Source organism: Anser cygnoides, chromosome 3 (genome assembly GCF_040182565.1).
Source record: "Anser cygnoides isolate HZ-2024a breed goose chromosome 3, Taihu_goose_T2T_genome, whole genome shotgun sequence".
Lineage (NCBI taxonomy): Eukaryota > Metazoa > Chordata > Aves > Anseriformes > Anatidae > Anser > Anser cygnoides.
In genome coordinates, this window is record NC_089875.1 from 107905392 (window position 1) to 107923533 (window position 18142).

An 18142-nucleotide genomic window follows, 5' to 3' on the forward strand; every position below is an offset into this window, starting at 1 on the left:
TCGTACTTGTGCTCTCGTCTCGCTGTAACAGAAAGCCCCCCAGAGGTAAAGCTGGCCCCCTTCAGCTTGGGGTGCAGGATCCAAACGTGTGGCACATCTGAATTGGGGGAAAGTGGAGAAGTGCCTTTTTAAGAAATACACAGACATTTTTGACTTCAAAGCCAAGTATACCTGCTTCTCATAACTACAGGCAAACGAGACAAAGTGAAATCATTGAGAAGCAAACGTGCAGAATGACCACCATCAGATACTGGTCTGCACAGAAGGGAAGAATTTTTCTGTCACAGTGACAAACACCAGATACCGTTACTTTTATTATAAAACCTACTTTATTCACATTACTCTGCCAGTGGAGTTACAGGATAAGCTTCAATATGAGCTCTACTAGCACATAATGCATTGCCTACCATAAGAAAAGCTGTATAAAGCATATCTCTGTTTCTTCCTTTACCTTAAGTTGGCTATAGCTGTTCAATTTTTGCTAGCTACAGGAAAGTCGGACTAGTTTGCATAGTAATGAGCTAACAATACAGGGAATTAATGTGATGTGCTGCTTTGCAGACCCTAAGCAATAATTTTAAGAACCCGTTTAGTAGGATAATTCAATATTCGCAGGCAGCCTGATGCAGATACTGTAGACATTAGTATGAAGAAAGCAACAATCTTCCCAACAGAAGGAATTGGTTTCTGAATATCTTTTCAGGATTAAGGTCACTATTTTAACATCGCTGTTTTCGTTTGCAAGAGATACAGGGACAGCAAAGAAAAGATTATAACCTGGGAGGTACAGCAGCTTTGTTCAGAGTTCTCAAAGCATGTTTTGTACTATTTTGTTCCAAACAAACAATACTGATCATCTTGTTTTTCATTTGCTGTGCTTTGAAACCAGTGTTCTGGGCAAAATGCATGGAATTACTGGATTGAAGAAAAGGTAGCTTTGGGGCTGGAAAGCATTTCAGTCCAAAACAGGATGGAGGGTTTTTCTGTGGAGTTGTATATGATCTTTCATTTCTGGCGTGTGTGTACATTTAAACATCAATATGCCTTTTGTCTGAGCAGAGCACAGGCCTGTGTTTGAACATGCCTGCTCAGGAATTCTGGGCTTTGGCTGAGGAAAGAGCATGTTGATGGTTTCACTCTTATATCCGTAATCTCCTATATTGTGATTGATTTGACAGGATTCACGATTTTCTAAGCATCCTAAGATTATATTTAGAGAGCTCAAGCTACCGATTTGGGCTAAATTACTTCCTGATGAGACTGTGCTGGTACAAATGGACCTCCAACAGGGCTGATATATTTAGCCTCCCTTGTTCATCATTTGAATACTCCTACCCTCTTTTGCTTTGGCTGTGTTTGGATCATAGGAGTCAATGCATGCCTCTGTTTCTCAGTAGCCAAATATTCTGTAGCAGAGAGCTGAGTTCTTACTGTGGAAAGAGTTCCTAGAATATAAAGGAAGCATTGAGGTTTTCATGGTTTTGCAAGGCTGGATGTGGATCTGAAAAAAAAAAAAAAAGAAAGGCTCTTTTAAGATCTTTCATTGTCAAGACGTTACATTCTGAGAAGGCAAAAAATATCTTCAGTAGTTCACTGACTACAGATCCCCCTTTTGGGACTATTTTTTTCAGAGAGGGACAGGTAGAAAACAGTGTATCTGTCACAATACCAAGTCCAAAAGTACTTACTTCAAAATCAAGTTTGGTTATGCAATACAGGCCTGATGGCAGGACAGCTGATATGCGTCATTAGATGAACATTTCAGTACATGATCAGTGCCTCTTGCCCTGCCTCTAATTCCCTTTGTAACAGTTCCTGGAAAATAACAATCCTACAATCTGACAAAATAATCCTCAGGTTCTCCTTTCACCTTCACTCCCCCTCTTCACTGACTTAGATTTTGTAGTCCTTCTGAGGGCATTACAGCCCTTCCGAGGATGATATCATCACCTCACCTCTTAGCATGAGGACAAAGAAGGAAGATAAGAAATATCTAACAGGAGATGATGTCTAAGAAATCATCTAGCATGCATGTAACTGGAGGGAGTCAGCAGACAATTACAGCACTGTGACCATATGGAAAGCAAAATCCAAAAGCTGAAGCTGGCAAAGTACAAGGAGCGCAGGTGGGGCAGACTTTACAGCTGGTGCAGGCCAGAAGCATCTGCCTAAATGTGACAGATGGAAGTGACTGACAAAAACAAGATTTTTTTCCCATGGAATAAAGAATAAAATCTGTCCTGTTTAGCTTTATGTTGGACAAGGATGGCATTCTTCCTCTTTTTGAGGTTGTTTTCTCCTCAGATCTTGAAGAAGCTGACACTGATACAGTGGAAACAGTCCCTCGCAGGAGCAGAGACAAAGCAAAACCAGCAGGATAGACAAAACTGGCAACAAGTTGAAGTCAAAGGGACCAAATGTTTTACAAATCTCTGCAACTAAATAACTTCTGTTTGTACTTTTTCTTAAAAAGTTTTCAAAGAAGTCAAGCAAATTAAATGCCAGGATTTACACGCTGCAGTAACCAGCACTACTACGCCTTCAAATGAAGGACAAATTCAAATACTAGATAATTGTACTTGAAGGGAAAAGAAAAATAAAGGGAAAAATTAATGTGAACAGGAGAGGGGATTCAATTATTCATTGAATGTACCATAGGCGCTACATTAAAACGTCTACTTACTTACATTAGGAGAATTATTGTTTTGTTAAGATGATGGGACATTTAATCGGATAATTACAGAACAAGAGTCCAACTATTTTCTAATGTTTATTCTGGAATAAAACTAGATCGGCTCTTTATACTGCTTGAGCTACTGAGTTTAATACAGCGAAAATCAGCAGCAGATTCCAGAGCCATCTTTGCTTACGAGCTTATTATAAATTAACTAAAAGCTCAACTTTTCTATTTTCTGAATCCTTTTTACATGCACAGTATGCATGCATTAACAATGGCAGTCATTCATAACCCAGGCATTACGTGCCTGAAGAAGAACTCCACTTTTAGTGGGGGGAAGGCCAGACATGACTGATAGTGCATTAAAAAATTAACTTTTTGGTTTGAGTGGAAATTTTGGTCACTAGCCAACATACTTGCCAGGAAAATCTAGTGCCCCAAGACAGAACTGAACTTTTTATTATTTTTTTTTTTCCTGCATAAACTTGCATACTGCTTTCTAGTAATCTTGAGTTTTGTTAAACTTTCTGTGCTTTTCGACTTTTTTTTTTTTTAACCTAGTTTTATTAATTATCAAAAGACTACACAGGCCAACTTTTTTATTACTTGTCTTTTCATAGTAACTGTGAGCCCCGATCATAGGCTAGACCTCCACTGTGCCAGAACTGTAAGCACACAAACTGAATAGACAAACTGTGAGCTTTTTGGGACAGGAATCAAGAGTTAGGTGAGTCATAACGGATGAATGCAGATCAGTGAAGGAATATAAAGAAACCCACATCCACGACCACTGGAAAGCTTGTATGGTATAAAAGATTATGTACTAGTGCTTGGTTATCTAGACAGATGTAGCTGTTGAGAATAGTTGTGAGCCAAAGTGCTGCATAAATAAGGATTTCAGAATCAGTTAGCAGAGGTTGGTCCAGAATTAATCTGAGGAACACTGTCCTGTCCTGTGGTCACACCAGCAGTAAGAACAGCAGCACTAAGATGATCTCCTGCTGTTAACAGAAGCTTATAGTTGCTGTGCAAGCATTTGGCACTCTTCACAGCATCTTATTTCTATCATGGCTATATTTTCACAGCAACGTAGGAAAACATGACCCAGCACAGAAAACCATTACAAATGTAGAGCATTATTTTGCGGGCTATTTTACGTCAAGCAGCAGATGGCTGGACATGGTAAATAGCTGAACACAGTACAGTATTTTCCAATGGTGAGGCTCTTTACTGGATTTCTGAAAGCAGCAGAGAAGGGCGGGTGTTGCTGAGGCTGTGGAAAGACAGTGGTTTTGATTCGATGTGTTATGATTATGTTTTTATTTAAATGTAGCAGGGAAAGACTGTAGTGGAATGGTATGTTAAAGCAGTCTTGGACTGTTACAGCCGGAGGACACCACCCACTCAGAGGGAACATGATACAGGATTGCATTCCACATGAATGCAGCAGACAGAGCTCTGGTCAGGATCCACAGGCAGCACAGGCACAGCATCTTGTACTTACGGCAGGGATGGTGCTATTCACCAGCAGGTCTCATCGCCTGCAATGACTGCTGACAAGGAATTAGATATGATATGCCTGGGAAAAGAAAATGCAGGTGTTTCTGGGCTCAGTTGCATATTGTTTTGTCTTTGGGAATAAATGAACATCCATGTTTGTTGTGCCCTGGCAGAAACTGGCGTTGCTGACTTTGTTCTAAAACATAGATGAAATTGTTAGCGTATTTCTGTAACTGGAAATGGAGAACAGCAAACAGGAATTTGAGTCTGTGAGAGTGCATCAGGCTCCATCACCCAGCAGTTCTTGTGAACTGTCCAAAGATTAGCCAGCGCTGAGCCAGAGTTAACAAAACTACATAAAACTGCGGAAGAAAAAGAAGTTCAAAGGATTACAATTGGGTGATGAACTAGGGGAAACTGCAGAGAGATTGCTTTACAGTATAACTGGAAAGTTAACAGAAAATGGAAGATTTAATTGCTAATTACTCAACGAGGAACTCTTCCCAGGCTTCAGCTGTGTGTACGTGGTGGGGACTAGAACATGTAGACACATGAAAAAAGACCTCTGAAAAACTTGTTTTCAAGCCTAACGTTGGCAGGCTCTTCTTCAACTAATGTATGAACTTTGATCCTGTTTGTCTGTGCACATTTTCTGTCCTCTTTTTTTTTTTTCTGTGTTTTTTTGTTTCCTGCTCATTTGCTTTGCACTTAGCACCACCTACTTCCGCTTGCTGTAAGCTGACTTGAAAAGTGCGGACAATTCCTCTATCGGATAACTTTTATAATGGCTGTCCGCTTCCCAGTTTAATTGCACAAGACACGCAGTGCAAATGGATGTTACAATAGGGTTTTAACGGAAGGCAACCAGTATCTGGCGAAAAACTTATTTTCATCAGATTTATGTGCTATGATATTGAAATAAGTGCTCCCTACTGCCTCCAGCATTTGAATTTGGGACCCCTGACTTTCCAGGACTCCTTGCCTTTCCAGGACTTGCTCAGCAGTCCAGGCAGAACAATCCCCCCTTTCCACTCCCAGCTTTTCCTCAAGATGGGGGTGAAAAAGAGGGAGGTGGGGGGGGGGGAGAGAAGCTATTTCCCTGCTTATTGTTTATGAACGTGAAGGGATGGTTTAAGTGAGCGCTGCCACTACTGTCCCCACAAAAAGGGCCAGCTCTCCACAGCAGCTCCCGTTCTGGCAGCGGTCTGACTGACCTCCCTCCCCTCCATCCCCCAGCACTGTCCCTGACAAACACCAGGCGCTTTACACCCAGGCCCTACAGAGGATAGGCCCAGCCGAGCCAGGCTCTTCCACGTTAACTCTGCTCCCTGCAGCTGGCCCAGGGCCCTGCCTACCCCTCAGCCGCCCCCACGACCCCCGGGGCCCCCCGAGATGGCGGAGCTCCAGCAGCCGGGCCTGCTGTGCCCGGCAGGAGGCGGGTCCCGCCCGGGCACGGTCGGCCCCGTCCCGGGGCTCCCTTCACGCCCGCCCCGGTCCCTCCTCCGGGGCGGCCCCGGCGCTGTGGCTGCGGCGGGCGGAGCGGCCCCAGGCAGCCTGGGCCGAGGAGGAGGAGGCGGAGGAGGTGGGTGCCGGGGCTGTGCGGTGGGGAGGAAGGGATGGATGGGGAGAGCTGGACCCGCAGCTGCCTCCCCGCTACCCGCTGGGCAGCTGCTTTTTGCCTTGCTGCTTTTTGGAGGGGGGCGACGGTGCTAGGAGGGAAGGAGGGAAGCAGCCGCGGGGAGGCTCGGGGATTGCAGAAGGGACAAAACCGTGCAGTGTTTTTGTTATCGCCGTCAGAAAGAGGAATTGTGCAGAGGCCTGTGCCGATAAGGGGAGCCCAGCGCTGATGCTGCAGGCCAACCAGCAACTAATTCCTCCTTTCGCATGTAAAGTCATCAGCCTCGATAGGCCCATTAACCTCTGATTCGGTTTGGTCCGGAGAGGGTTTTGGTGTGCTTTGTTTGTTTTCTCGGTGGTTTTAACTGTGTCAGTGCTGTCTTAGGAAAAAAAAAAATACTGGCAGATGTTTAGTGTCTAAGGTTTTGCTGCCATCAGTGTATCCAGTTAGAAGCCGGACGGACATGCTTCTGTTACAGTAAAATGAGCCTAATTCCATCAATGAAACTGGAGAAAAGGTGGGAGACAGTGAAGAAGATAAAATAGGAAGGATTCAGTGATGTTAGTTTTAGGCATCAAGCCATGAAAACAGCTTCTGCTGGTTTTAGGTACTCTCTGCTTTTCTGATAGCTTTATTTCAGAGGACAGACCACCTGATAACATCTACTTAAGGGAGTTGGGCAAGTGTCAGTCTTTGGCCCTTTTCCATACCAGTGGATGTGCAGGTGTACATGTTTGTTTATCTATGAACACACAGACTCGGCAATCGCAAAAAGTATTTGAAGTATACTAAGAGCTGACTTTAAGCTGTGAAAACACTTGTATAGTTCAAAGAATGGACTTACTTTCCAATCCCACTGAAAGAAATGACAGAGTCACATGAGGTATCAGCATGGAGTGGAGCTACTGCTGTGCTTCCACTCTGATTTATATTCCTCTGACATCAGAACAATACAATAGAGCAGCACAAGACGTGACCTACAATATATTAACTTGTTACTTCAAAAGTCCTTGGTTTTAAGGATCAGTTTGTACTTTCAATTTGTTGTGAAGTTTGATTCTATCTGTGCAGTACCAAGCAGGTGTCAGTCCATTTTGTATGGTTTTGGTGGTGTTAGTTTTCAGTGCTGATACCAGGGAAAGATTGGGAGAATTGGGAGTATTTGGGAAGGTGGTGGGTGACCACGGTCATAGATTTAAACTGGTCATGAAGTAGTTCTCTTGGATATAGCCACCCTGACTGTGGGACTAGAGGCCAGTCCTCCCTCTGTTTACATGTGAGGATTCATTACAGGTTTTGAGTCTTTAGCTTGAGTCTGTGACTTCAGCTGCTCTCAAGAGAATAGCCTACCGTTTACGGGACCTTTATCAAGTATTGGACCACATAATGTTTCAGTTATTGTAGTGAAGGCGGTGGTGGAATCTTTAGCAATACCAGAACCGAGTCACCTGAAAGTCAAAGTCTGTGTCTGGGTGCGAGCCTGGGTGAGCGAGCAGGTTCTGGGAGAGATGAGCAGCTTGGAAGAGGTTTGACATTTGATCCATTTGACTCAGTGGCCATTATAAGAACTTGCAGTTTTTGGCACTGTGCATGGCTAACTTGGAATAGGAGTCAAATAGTTCCTAATAGAATTAAGCCCGGAATAATCCCATGCCTAAAGTATTTCTGCTGGCAGGAAGCAAAATGCTCTTACTCTGGTGTTGAGCCAGCTGCATGGTGCTTTCTGATTGGGGATGGGCAAGTGAATTGCACCTGTCCCCAGTTGATGAGAAGTATTGTCAAATCACCTGCAGGAATGTGGTCAGGCTCAGACCGCTGTGACTGTGATGAAGTCTGGAAAAAAAATGCACACATTCAGATTTGTGCTAGAGTCTGCTGTCCTATGGACAAAACAACCAGGACCGCACCGCCCAGCAGAGTGCTCTGGAGTTCTCCCCCCACAGCTCGTCCATATGAGGAATGTGGCTGCTTTTGGCTCCCTTCCAGCTTGTGTGTCCAGGTTTCCTTTCCCAGGACAAAAATGTGCAAGGAGAATGTTCGGCTGTGTCTTCCTCGGATGAGCTTGGCGTGCTGCCACATGATATAGCCACACTGATAGACCCCGCTTGAAACCGGTCGGAGTTAACTGTCCTCTAGATCTCAGCCTCAGTAACTTGGACAAGATGATGGCTGAATCCTGTAGCAAAGGAGGGACCTAAACTGAGGCTTGCTCAAGTCCTGCACAGTGTCTTCACTGTTGCTCTAGAGAAGGTAAATCCAGGCCCTGATTTTGCTCTGAGAGACACAGGTGCAACTTTTGGGTTCTGCCAGGGATTTTATTCAAAAAAGTGGGATTGAGATTCATGGCAGTGACCCTGGGTTGGATCGATGTTGGGTATACAAGGTAGTAAAAAAAAAGGCTTTCAAAAGTTACTAATGATTTTCAGTTTCCAAACAGAAATTAAAAGGTTTAACTGTGATAGTCACACAGCGCTGGTGATTTCACAAGATGCTGACCATTCACTAATGAATAGAAACGCCTCTTTTAAAAAAGTAGAGCATTGGTTTTTATGAACTTTTGTAGCTAAGAAGTCATCGTTACTGTGACTGCTATACAGACATGAAGGGTTTATCTTAATTTTGAAAAAAATCCCTCTAGGGAATCTTTATCTAAAATATTTCCTTCTCTTCCCTATGTTTTTATAATAAATCTTTTTAGAATGTAAGCTCTGATAAGGTTTGTCACAGTAAAGAATATGGCAATAGAAGAATTCCATTAACTGCTGTAGAGGGAGTTGGTGTTCAACACTGCAAACAGACTGAATTGCTTCAGAGTCAAGGAAAGAAATGTTTAGTGCATAATAAAACAGTAGTAGTAAGCACTTACCTAGGAGTTTCTTAAATGTTGCCACTTACTTTGCGAGTGGAATAATTCACTGAAAGGGGCCAAAGTCTGATCCCTAAGTGCAGTCCAGTCTCTCTCAAGCTTTACATCTTCAAAACAGAAACCAAGGGCAGACCAGGGGACCAGACGGACCAGGCTTGTAAAGCTGTCATCATTTCGGCGTCAGAGGCAGAGCTGCAGTGATTTATTTTAACTGAACGCTGGCTCATTAGTTTTGGCTCCCATTCAGTGTTTTGCAAGTTGTAAGGAAAAGTTCTCAGGAAAAGTCGATTTGTTTTGTGCCTCAGTTGTGGACCAGGGTCTCATCATGACCTAATGTATTAAAAGCATAACCAAAAGATACGTCCGTATCTGATGTTTTTCCTTGAGCTTTGTAACATAAAACCCATTTGGTTTGTGTTACATTTACCATAGCTACAAATGTTCCTCTCATGGCCTGCAAAACCAGAGCACAGTCTGGACTGCAGAGCCCTGGCAAAAGGGTTGGAAGGGACCTAAATGTTACCTCCATGCTAATGACTGAAACGGTGCCAAAGGCTGTGCTTGGTGGCTGGACCAGCGAGCACACTCTGTTCACAGCTATTCTGTGAAGCTCTCTTAACCTTTAAAAGAAGGCAACTGCATCTCAGCTGGTCTTGGGAGTGGTTTCCAGTGCACCTTAACTACTGCTACTGCTGATGGACTAACTGCTAGGCCTGTGTGCCTGAGAACTGCTGGTGTGCCAAAAATGTACCAAAAGCAGGTTTTGTAGTTTAAATCGATTCATTGCTGATCAAATGGTAATGGTTGTATCTGTGGTGTGATGTGGTTTGGACATGGACACAGTGACAATCTCTGTCCCAAAGATGAGGGTTGCCTCTGCCTGAACCAGTCCCAGCAGATGTTTGTCTGTCCTGGTTTCAAAATTTTCTGTACTGGAGTTTTCATATGCTCCAGAGGAAGTGTGTTCCAGTTTTTAGTTATCCTTATATTATGCTACCTAAATCACGTTTCTTCAAAAGCTGTCTGTCTTTGGAGCATGTCAAATAGCACCCATATCCCAAAATAATTCAGATGTCTTTTGGAGATGCATTATTCATTGTGTTGTGGCACCTGAGGAAATGCTGGCTCTTGCAAAAGCAAAGGATATCTTTGATTCCAATAACTGTCAGTGTCTTATTGTAGAAAATAAAGCAAAGAAACTGGAAATGGTATGGAGAAGAGCTGGGCTGGAAAAAGTGGGCCAGGAAGGGTACAATTTCCAGCTTTTCCAGTGGAATTATGGCAGTCTGGGGTACTTGTATGGAAGAAGCACATGATCTAGATGGTGGTGCATTTGAACTAAATGAGGCATCCAGTAGAGCAGGGACTTGAAGAATTAACTTTGTTAGGTCACTCTTAACTAAGTTAATAAATTTGTAAAGTAGTAAGTTACACCTAGCTATTTATCTTTTGCTTATTTTTCCACGAGATGATCAAATCTGAAAAATGACTGCTGTCTTTAACATTCAAAAGGGTTGGAAATTTCCTGAGCCTCCTGGCAGGGGATGGTAGTTAATTTGACATAAAAAATGATACTAGAAAGTACTTCTAATTTCATAACAGATGCATAATGTAGGGCAGTGGAGAGTCTCCTGGCAAAGACGAGGAGACTCAGCGCATTTGATAATCGTGACAGAAGCTGTACAGACTGCTCTCACTTGCTGTAAGCTTAGATCAGAAAGATTCTGAATTTTCCCAGCACAGGAAAATATTTTATGCTTTGTCCACTAGCTTGCCTCGATGGTATGAGAACCAAGTTTTGCTAAATTCAGTCTAATTAAGAAGGCAGTGGGGGTTAAAGTCATGACGTAAACCCGTGTTTACTGCTGGAGCTGCTGCCGCCTGGTTAGTAAGTGAAAGACTTCTTGGAGCAGCCGGAGTAAAATGCTCCTCCAAAACCACACGCAGTCTCGCCGGGGTTTGAGGAATGCTGGTTTCCTGGAGTACTGACATAGTATGGGCTGACTTTAGGTTCAGAGGATAAACTCGAAAACTCCAGACTCCAAACAATCTCAGCTTTCGTTGGCTTGTGTAAAAGTTAGGCCAAAGGGCCCACCCCCCTCACAGTCCCGTTTCTGACCTATCCCGCATTAAAACTCCAGCATCTTTTGTTCCCTACATTGGAAATATAAAATAATTTTTGTGTGTTTTCCTGAGGAAACGGGGCTTATGTGATTAACTGCCAGTCTGTTTTAATTCTGTGGTGATTTTATTGCACAGGCCAGGTTGAACCTGACAGGAGTGTACACCACCGGCTGGCCCTTTGGACGTGGCACTTTTGAAGGACTTCCCCTGCGAGGAAGCAAGCAGTGCTGTGCCTGCGGGCCTCAGAGGGTAGTGTCTAATTTTGAATTCACAGGTATAAAAATAATTTCTGTGTCCTGAGACAGGGCAGGCACTGTGGCTAAGATTTGTCACGAGCAAGAATAGTTGCAGAAGTCTCTGCTTAGGAGATCAGGAGACCTGCTGGTGTGACTTGTTGGGATGAAGCATGAGCCCTTTGGTTTGTTTTGTTTTGTCTATAACCCTCCTGAAGAGTGGGGTGTATGTGCTGTCCCAGCAGGTCCTTCCCCACCAAGGAAAAGGAAGTTGTGGCCGTGCTGCACCTAGAAATTTTGTTGTGTATGCAGACCAAGCATTAACAGGAGTGACCTACACCGTGTAATTTTGAGTCTAAATGTAGCCATCTTTAAGTTTAATGTTAGCTCAGTAAGAAATCTGTTTCTTACTGTGCTTTAGGTTAGAAAAATGCCACATAGAAACTGAAGTATTTTTCCAAAGCAAAGGTGATTTTAAAAATTTGCTTATATCTGTTAACTCTGGAGGCTCTTTTCTGAACTTAGGTCTGTGCGTGCGGTGCCTGCTTTTTAAAGAGCTCAGATGAGGGCTACCAAAATAATTAGGGGATCAGAGCTCCTGACATTTAGGAGAGGCAGGGAGAGCTCGTTTTGCTTGTCTTCAGGGTACTCAGCTACCTGTTGGGGGGTACAGAGGAAACAGAGCCAGCATCTTCTTCGAGGTGCACAGATACAGGACAGGAGGCAATGGACAAAAGTTGCAACTTGGGAAATTCTGATGAGATATTAGGGAGAAAATTGTCACTGTGAGGACAATGAGACATGGGGACAGGTGCCTGGAGAGGCTGTGAAATCTCTATCCTGAGGACACTGGGAACTCAGTGGGACCAAGGTCCTGGGCAAGCTGGTGTATGCTGACCCTCCTTTGAGCACCCTTTTGGAGCAGGTGACCTCCAGAAGTCCCTTCTGACCTGTGGTTCTGTGAGTCTGTGACACAGCATAGGGTGTGTCATGAGTTAAGGTTCTCTGTGAAACAGCTCACTGCTGGATTTGCATTCAGGAAAGTATGTTACTAACGTATGAATTGTAGGAGCCCAGCAGTGCTGCTGCTAGTTGAACACTGGAGAACTGAATATGATGACTCTTCCTGCCTTGAAGTCTTCCCATGCTGACTTTTCAGTAGGTGGCACTTTCTAGATGCCTGAGTATGGGCTGTGAGGAAACGCTTCACCAAGCAGTATTTAGGCATCTTTCTTTCAGCAGTTAGCATCTTCTGTAATGCTAAATACTTTGAAAAAGTCACTTCAGTCTCCAAAGTTAGTGCCTAGTTTTAATCTTAATCTTTTTGATATTCCATTTCCCAACTGTCAAATGAGGGGAGCATCATCACTTTCAGCAGCAGTGTAGTGACGACTACATAAAGCCCAAAGGAACATAAATAATTCTCCCTTCAGAACATGGTTTGTGTCCTGGTGCTTATGTATTGCCATAGAAACACAAGAAAACAAAGCTGTGTTTCATCTGATGTGGAGGGACTGCTGGAAAAAGAACAAAACAAAACAGGTGATCATTAATTAATTAGAACAGTTATGCATGAAAGGACCAGCCTTAATTATCACAATTCCTCACTTTACAATTTTCCGTGGTAGTACCTTCATTGTATTATTTTCGTTTGTTTGTTTCTAAATAAAAATCCCTGTTAAAAATTGGAGCTATTTTCACAGCATTTCACACTTGTATCTTTTTGTTGTTTCTGAGGGAACAGAGCTGAAAGAGAGCCTGTGTTGCTGCAGATGCTGCTGCTTAACCCATGCCGTGAGCTCAGTGCAGGGACTGTCTCTCAGGCTCTGAGCTCAGCTCTGTTCTCATGCCCATCAGCAGGAGTTTTACCATTGCCTACCCTGCGAGTGTCTCTTTTTTTGATTTCCAGGTGATGTACAGCTCAGCAGAGAACTTGGAGGTGAAGCATGTGTGTTATACCGAGTGCATAAGGACTTCCCTGAAAGCAGTAGCTCAGAATCTGCAAGAAGCGTTGGAAAAATAAGGGAGATAATAGACATTAAAAGTCCCCAATGTTCTGGAGGGTATCTGCTCAAATTCGTTCATATTCTGAGAGGCCTTAAAAGACTTTTTGAATTTTTGAGTGCCTAAGTATGTGCCCTGTCTCATGTAGGGGAGTGTGTGTATTAACAGAGCATAAACAGGATGTGCATTAACAGAGCAGAAGCGGGAAACTATGCTAAACAAATCCATGAGCAGGGGAAATAAAGCCAGCCAACCAACCATTTCATCCATCAGCATGTGCCTAATTTTTAATAAACCTGCTGATACTAAAAGTCTGTTTTAAAAGAATGGTAAAGTTGCATTAGATGGCACTCTAATGTTTGGCAGTTCTGGAGTGAAGGTTGCTTGTCAAACCTTAACGTGTATCCATTTTGTGTCTGACTTATCATAATCTTTTAACTGGAGAAATCCCGTAAAATGGGAGAATAGTCTTTGCCTTTAATGTAGTGGAAAATTAGAAACCATTCACTTGCCCTGCCCTTAAAAGCCTGTAGAAATACACAAGAAAAGTATATGCATGCTGAGAGCACAATAATTGATAGGAGGAGATGTTATTTTGGAAGTTATGCTTTTCTCTTCAGAGATAATTAGAAACTTTTAAGAGTTGCAGAGTCTAGAAGTCTGACGGAGGTTTTGAATGCAACTAATTTTATGAACTTTTGAAAGTTGTATAATTCTCCGAGTTAAAAGGTCCCTTTTTACCTTTGCCTTTCAATAGCTCTCTACACGTCAGCTGAAAATAAATCAGGTTGGAAATCCTGATTTTATGTGAAGTTATTAATTTGTGAAACAAAAGAAAAACCCATTGCTGGGATCTGAAATATCTTGGTCTCAAGTGTCTCTAAAATATAAAGCAGGAAACAAAACCTTGTTTATCTTTTGCTTTTCAGGTCCAAACCATGAATTACGTCGGACAGTTAGCAGGGCAAGTGTTTGTAACTGTGAAGGAGCTCTATAAGGGACTAAACCCAGCCACGTTGTCGGGATGTATAGATATAATCGTTGTACGTCAGCCAGATGGAAATCTTCAGTGTTCCCCCTTCCATGTACGCTTTGGGAAAATGGGAGTTCTACGTTCTAGGGAGAAAGTGGTAAGAAAATGCACACCATTGGTATGTTCTGTGTGTGGGTTGACTGGAACGGCATGAGTTACTGAATGTTTTGTGGTATGCTAGTCAAGGTTTTCTTTAGACAGTCTTTACAATGTGCTTAAATTGAGGGAAGCTTCAATTAAAATGGTTGTTACAGATTATTGCATTTCAAAGTGTAATTTGTAAGACATTGTCATAGACAATGTAAGACATTGTAATAGACAAAAGACATTTGTAATAAAAATTAAAAAAGAAATAATTATGTGATTTATTTTTGGTAGAGCAAAATTTTGAATGTGCTAATTTGGGTATGTACTCAATTTCATTATTAACTATGTATTAAGATCCCTTTGTATACATGTGTATACACATGTATCGATAGTTACAAAAAGGGAATTAATATTGAAGTAATATTTTCAGATAACAGAATGTTAAAGTCAATTGAAGCTAGAAAAAGCTGTGGGGACTTTAGATAAATGTAATCAAGCTGAATGACCTGGCAACATGATATCAGATGAGAAGTTGCCAGTGACTAAAGCAGGACAGATTATTTTAGGAAATATTGTGTAACTACATATAGTCTGAGTTTTGGTGGTAGCTATAATTGTTCAGCAGAAAGATTCAAATGTCACCGTGCACGTTCAATTTTTACATGAATTAGAAAGGAATGCAAATATTTAGGATGGATGAAAGTTGAAATTGTTAATATGCCAAGAATATCCTGTGCCCTGAAATATAACATAAATGTAGGGTTGTCCAAGTGCTCCCCAAAATACTGTGAAAATGGATTTTGTGGCAAAAATGGTTATAGGCAAAGAGAGAGATCCTCCTGAGAAGAAATGGAAATGGTTGGGGCTGTACAGCATTGAGGTAGATGTGTGGAAAAAAATCAATATGTGAATTGTGTAGAGAATATAAATCAGTTTTTATTTGTGCTTCTCGTAGTGCCTGTCTAATGAATTTGAAAGGCAGGATATTAAGAATTTCCAAGTGGAAGTACTTTTTGCACGATGCAAAATTAGGCTGTGAATTAAAAGGAAGAAAAGATTTATGTGATGAGTGAAGCATCCAGAATTACATTTAAAAAGATTCAGGACTTTGTGTAATGGATATATACCTTCCTGAGTAGAGGAGCAAGACAGCGGTGAGCTGAACAAATTTGGACAACATACTGACATTTGATGGCCTTGTGAAGGGGTGAGGAGAGAAACAGAGGAGTTTGTGTTTATTACAAGGTTTCCTATGCTTCTCTGAGAAGCATTTGTCCTGTGACAATAGTAGGACAGCTGAACAGAAACTGTATACCATAAACTTTATTTTCAGTTAAAGAAAATGTTAATTTCTTCCAGGTTGACATAGAAATTAATGGAGAGGCTGTAGATTTGCACATGAAACTAGGAGACAATGGAGAGGCCTTTTTTGTTCAGGAGATGGATAATGATAAGGTAAGAGTCAAAATTTTAGTTGGTTAAAATTCAATGCTTAACTCATCAAAATCAGTTTTGAATTTAGGAATTTTGTTGAAGAACATATCTTTATCCATTTTATAATTTTGAAAGTTTCTGGACATTTTTCTGCTATGGAAATTCAATACCATACAGCTTTTATAGATAAATATATTTATTTATTTTTTGAGTTGCTGAGGTTGGAACAATCTGAAGAAAGTAGTCACATAACTAAAAATATCAGAGTTTATATGCATGTCAGTGTGTGAACAGAATAACTTGTACACAGTTCATACGATCCAAATATATGTGCAACAGAGGATGATATTCCCATGGACCTATTTTTTGCGGAACCTTTGCTTTGAACGCATACACTCAGCAGACTGCCAATATAAAGTGCACATGCATTTTAAACTTCTGCGCACAGAGTAATTCTAGTAATTCTGGTACTCACCAAAGATGTGATCTTACAACTACTATTCATGCGGAATTACATTTAAAGGAGAATGCTGCTGTTGAGCTGTGTGATTAAGTACTAGTCTTTGTGAGTTATGGTCATACTAGTTTTGAGTAGTTCACATGTAATGTAATCTAACATAGAAAAAGCCCTTTAAAGGCATTGTGCTTCAGATATTCCCAATAATGTTTGTTACTAGCCAAAGTGGGATGAGTGTTCAAATTTTTCTACTGAGTACAATACTACTGGTTTCAGGTGAGATTTCTGCCTATGGGGAGTTTTCATCTCTATATCTTTATAAAGTCTTCTATGTGCTAACAGTTATTTGGTGACTGAAAAAGGCTAGAAATGCTTCCATTTGTGTCTAGAGTTGTGTACATATATTACTGCATAAGAGAATGTTCATGTGGCCTAGTTATAAACTGCTGACCTACCTTGACCAGTATCTTCCTCTGAGTCGTGAAGGAGAATTGGATTTTACAAAATGTTCGTGTTAAAAAGTAGGATTTTGTTTCTGCTCTGTATCTGGCATCAGGTGAATAGAGACTCATGACACAAACTGGCTAATATTAGATCCTCTTTGTTAAGAGTATTGTTCCTGGCTTGTTTAGGGAGATGCAGCTATGGAACAATTGCCATGTGCTATAGGATCATGCTGAGCATCCAGATGCCAGATCTTAGCTACTTTTCTGAAGAGTAAATGACTTTCAGTGATTGTGCATAGAATTTAAAACTAGATTTATGACTAGCAGAGGAACTAATATGTTGCATGCTTTGGATTTTTACTTCCTCAGGAGGTAATTCCTTACCATCTCTCTACATCCCCTATTATATCTGAGGGAACTGCTTTAATGGAAGCTCAGCTGAAGAGAAACTCTATTGACAGGATAAGAAACCTGGACAACAGTGCGTCCTCACAAGTATCACCCCAAGCTCATGGATCCCAGTCTGGTACTGAAACATCTCCAGTTTGTAACTCTGTGAAAAAAAGGAGGAAAAAGAGGAGGAAATCTACTCATAAAATAGACAGCTTAAAAAGAGAAGACAATGGAGACACGTCAGAAGATGAAGACATGTTTCCTATAGAGATTAGCTCTGAGGAAGAAAAGGAACCATTGGACAATTCAAGGTATTACAGCGGAATTGAGATACATAATAGAAACCTAATGTTAGGTTTATGTTCTATTCTGTACCTTCTGACAGCAATTTCTGTATATGTCAGTACGCATGGCTGATGAACATGTTTCTCTAAGAAAAAGCTTTGGGCTAGAAAGCTATCAGGAATGCCACTGACAAAAATAGTGAAAATAACACTGAAAACAAAACCAATGTTCAATCACGCTGTGCATTAAAAGGTGTGAATCAGATAACATTTATCTCTTTATCTCTTTAGTTCACGTTAGACTAATTCTTTTCTGCACTAGTGTTCTTTTTTTGTTCGTTTGCTTTTTTTCTCCTGGAGTATGTAACAGTTGAGTAATCAAGTATGGTTTTTAAATGTCATGTCTTTCCCTGTACCTAGGATCCCTGTTCCAGATGTGTTTGTTGATGAAGTATCTGACATAAAGGCTCCGGTAGTTTCTACATATTCTCAGTCTTCATCTTATCCTCATTCAGATGGAGAATGGTCTCCTCTTCAAAGGTAATTTTTGTGATAGTACAGTTCTAGATTGCCGTCCTCTTTCCACTAATTTCTTTTATGCTAGTGCTGTATGAAGTCTTATGAAAATTTTGTTATCAAACATGGTCACTGTCAGCTGCTAGATGAAATCAGATGGCGTACAACAACTTCAGGTTAACTCTGTCGTTGATTCAACGAATGCATACATACAAGTGCAAGCCCACAAATTCTAAACAATATTTATATCTGTTGATTTCACTGCTTGCATATAAGTACTTTAGAGAGGAAGATCATTTTATGAAAGCTGAATCTTTGCCTGATACACATACCTTTTAAGGACTTCAGTGAGTGCAGACGTAAATATTTGGTACTTTGTGTATACTCCTTGCAAAATCAGAGCTGATGTATAAAAATACTGTTTTTTAATGAACATGAGTATGAGCTTCTTGTGTCCATTTTTAAAGCTA

The 18142-nt window shown here is 41.4% G+C and overlaps 1 protein-coding gene across 8 annotated transcripts in view; it reads left to right on the forward strand.

The window, feature by feature from the left end:
* LPIN1 (lipin 1) overlaps positions 1–18142 on the forward strand; it is a 76624-nt gene that overhangs the window by 24855 nt on the left and 33627 nt on the right. Inside the window, exons 1-5 of one of the 8 annotated variants that reach the window (XM_066994945.1) lie at positions 5628–5759; positions 13952–14152; positions 15502–15597; positions 16849–17183; positions 17577–17696. In XM_066994945.1, the coding sequence (XP_066851046.1) occupies positions 13961–14152; positions 15502–15597; positions 16849–17183; positions 17577–17696 (743 nt within the window). In that variant the 5' untranslated portion in view covers positions 5628–5759; positions 13952–13960. Of the gene's footprint in view, positions 1–5627; positions 5760–10920; positions 11060–12001; positions 12177–12363; positions 12561–13056; positions 13082–13951; positions 14153–15501; positions 15598–16848; positions 17184–17576; positions 17697–18142 lie in introns of those variants that run through there. The other 7 variants (XM_066994941.1, XM_066994948.1, XM_066994946.1 and 4 more) reach the window with 7 other exon arrangements.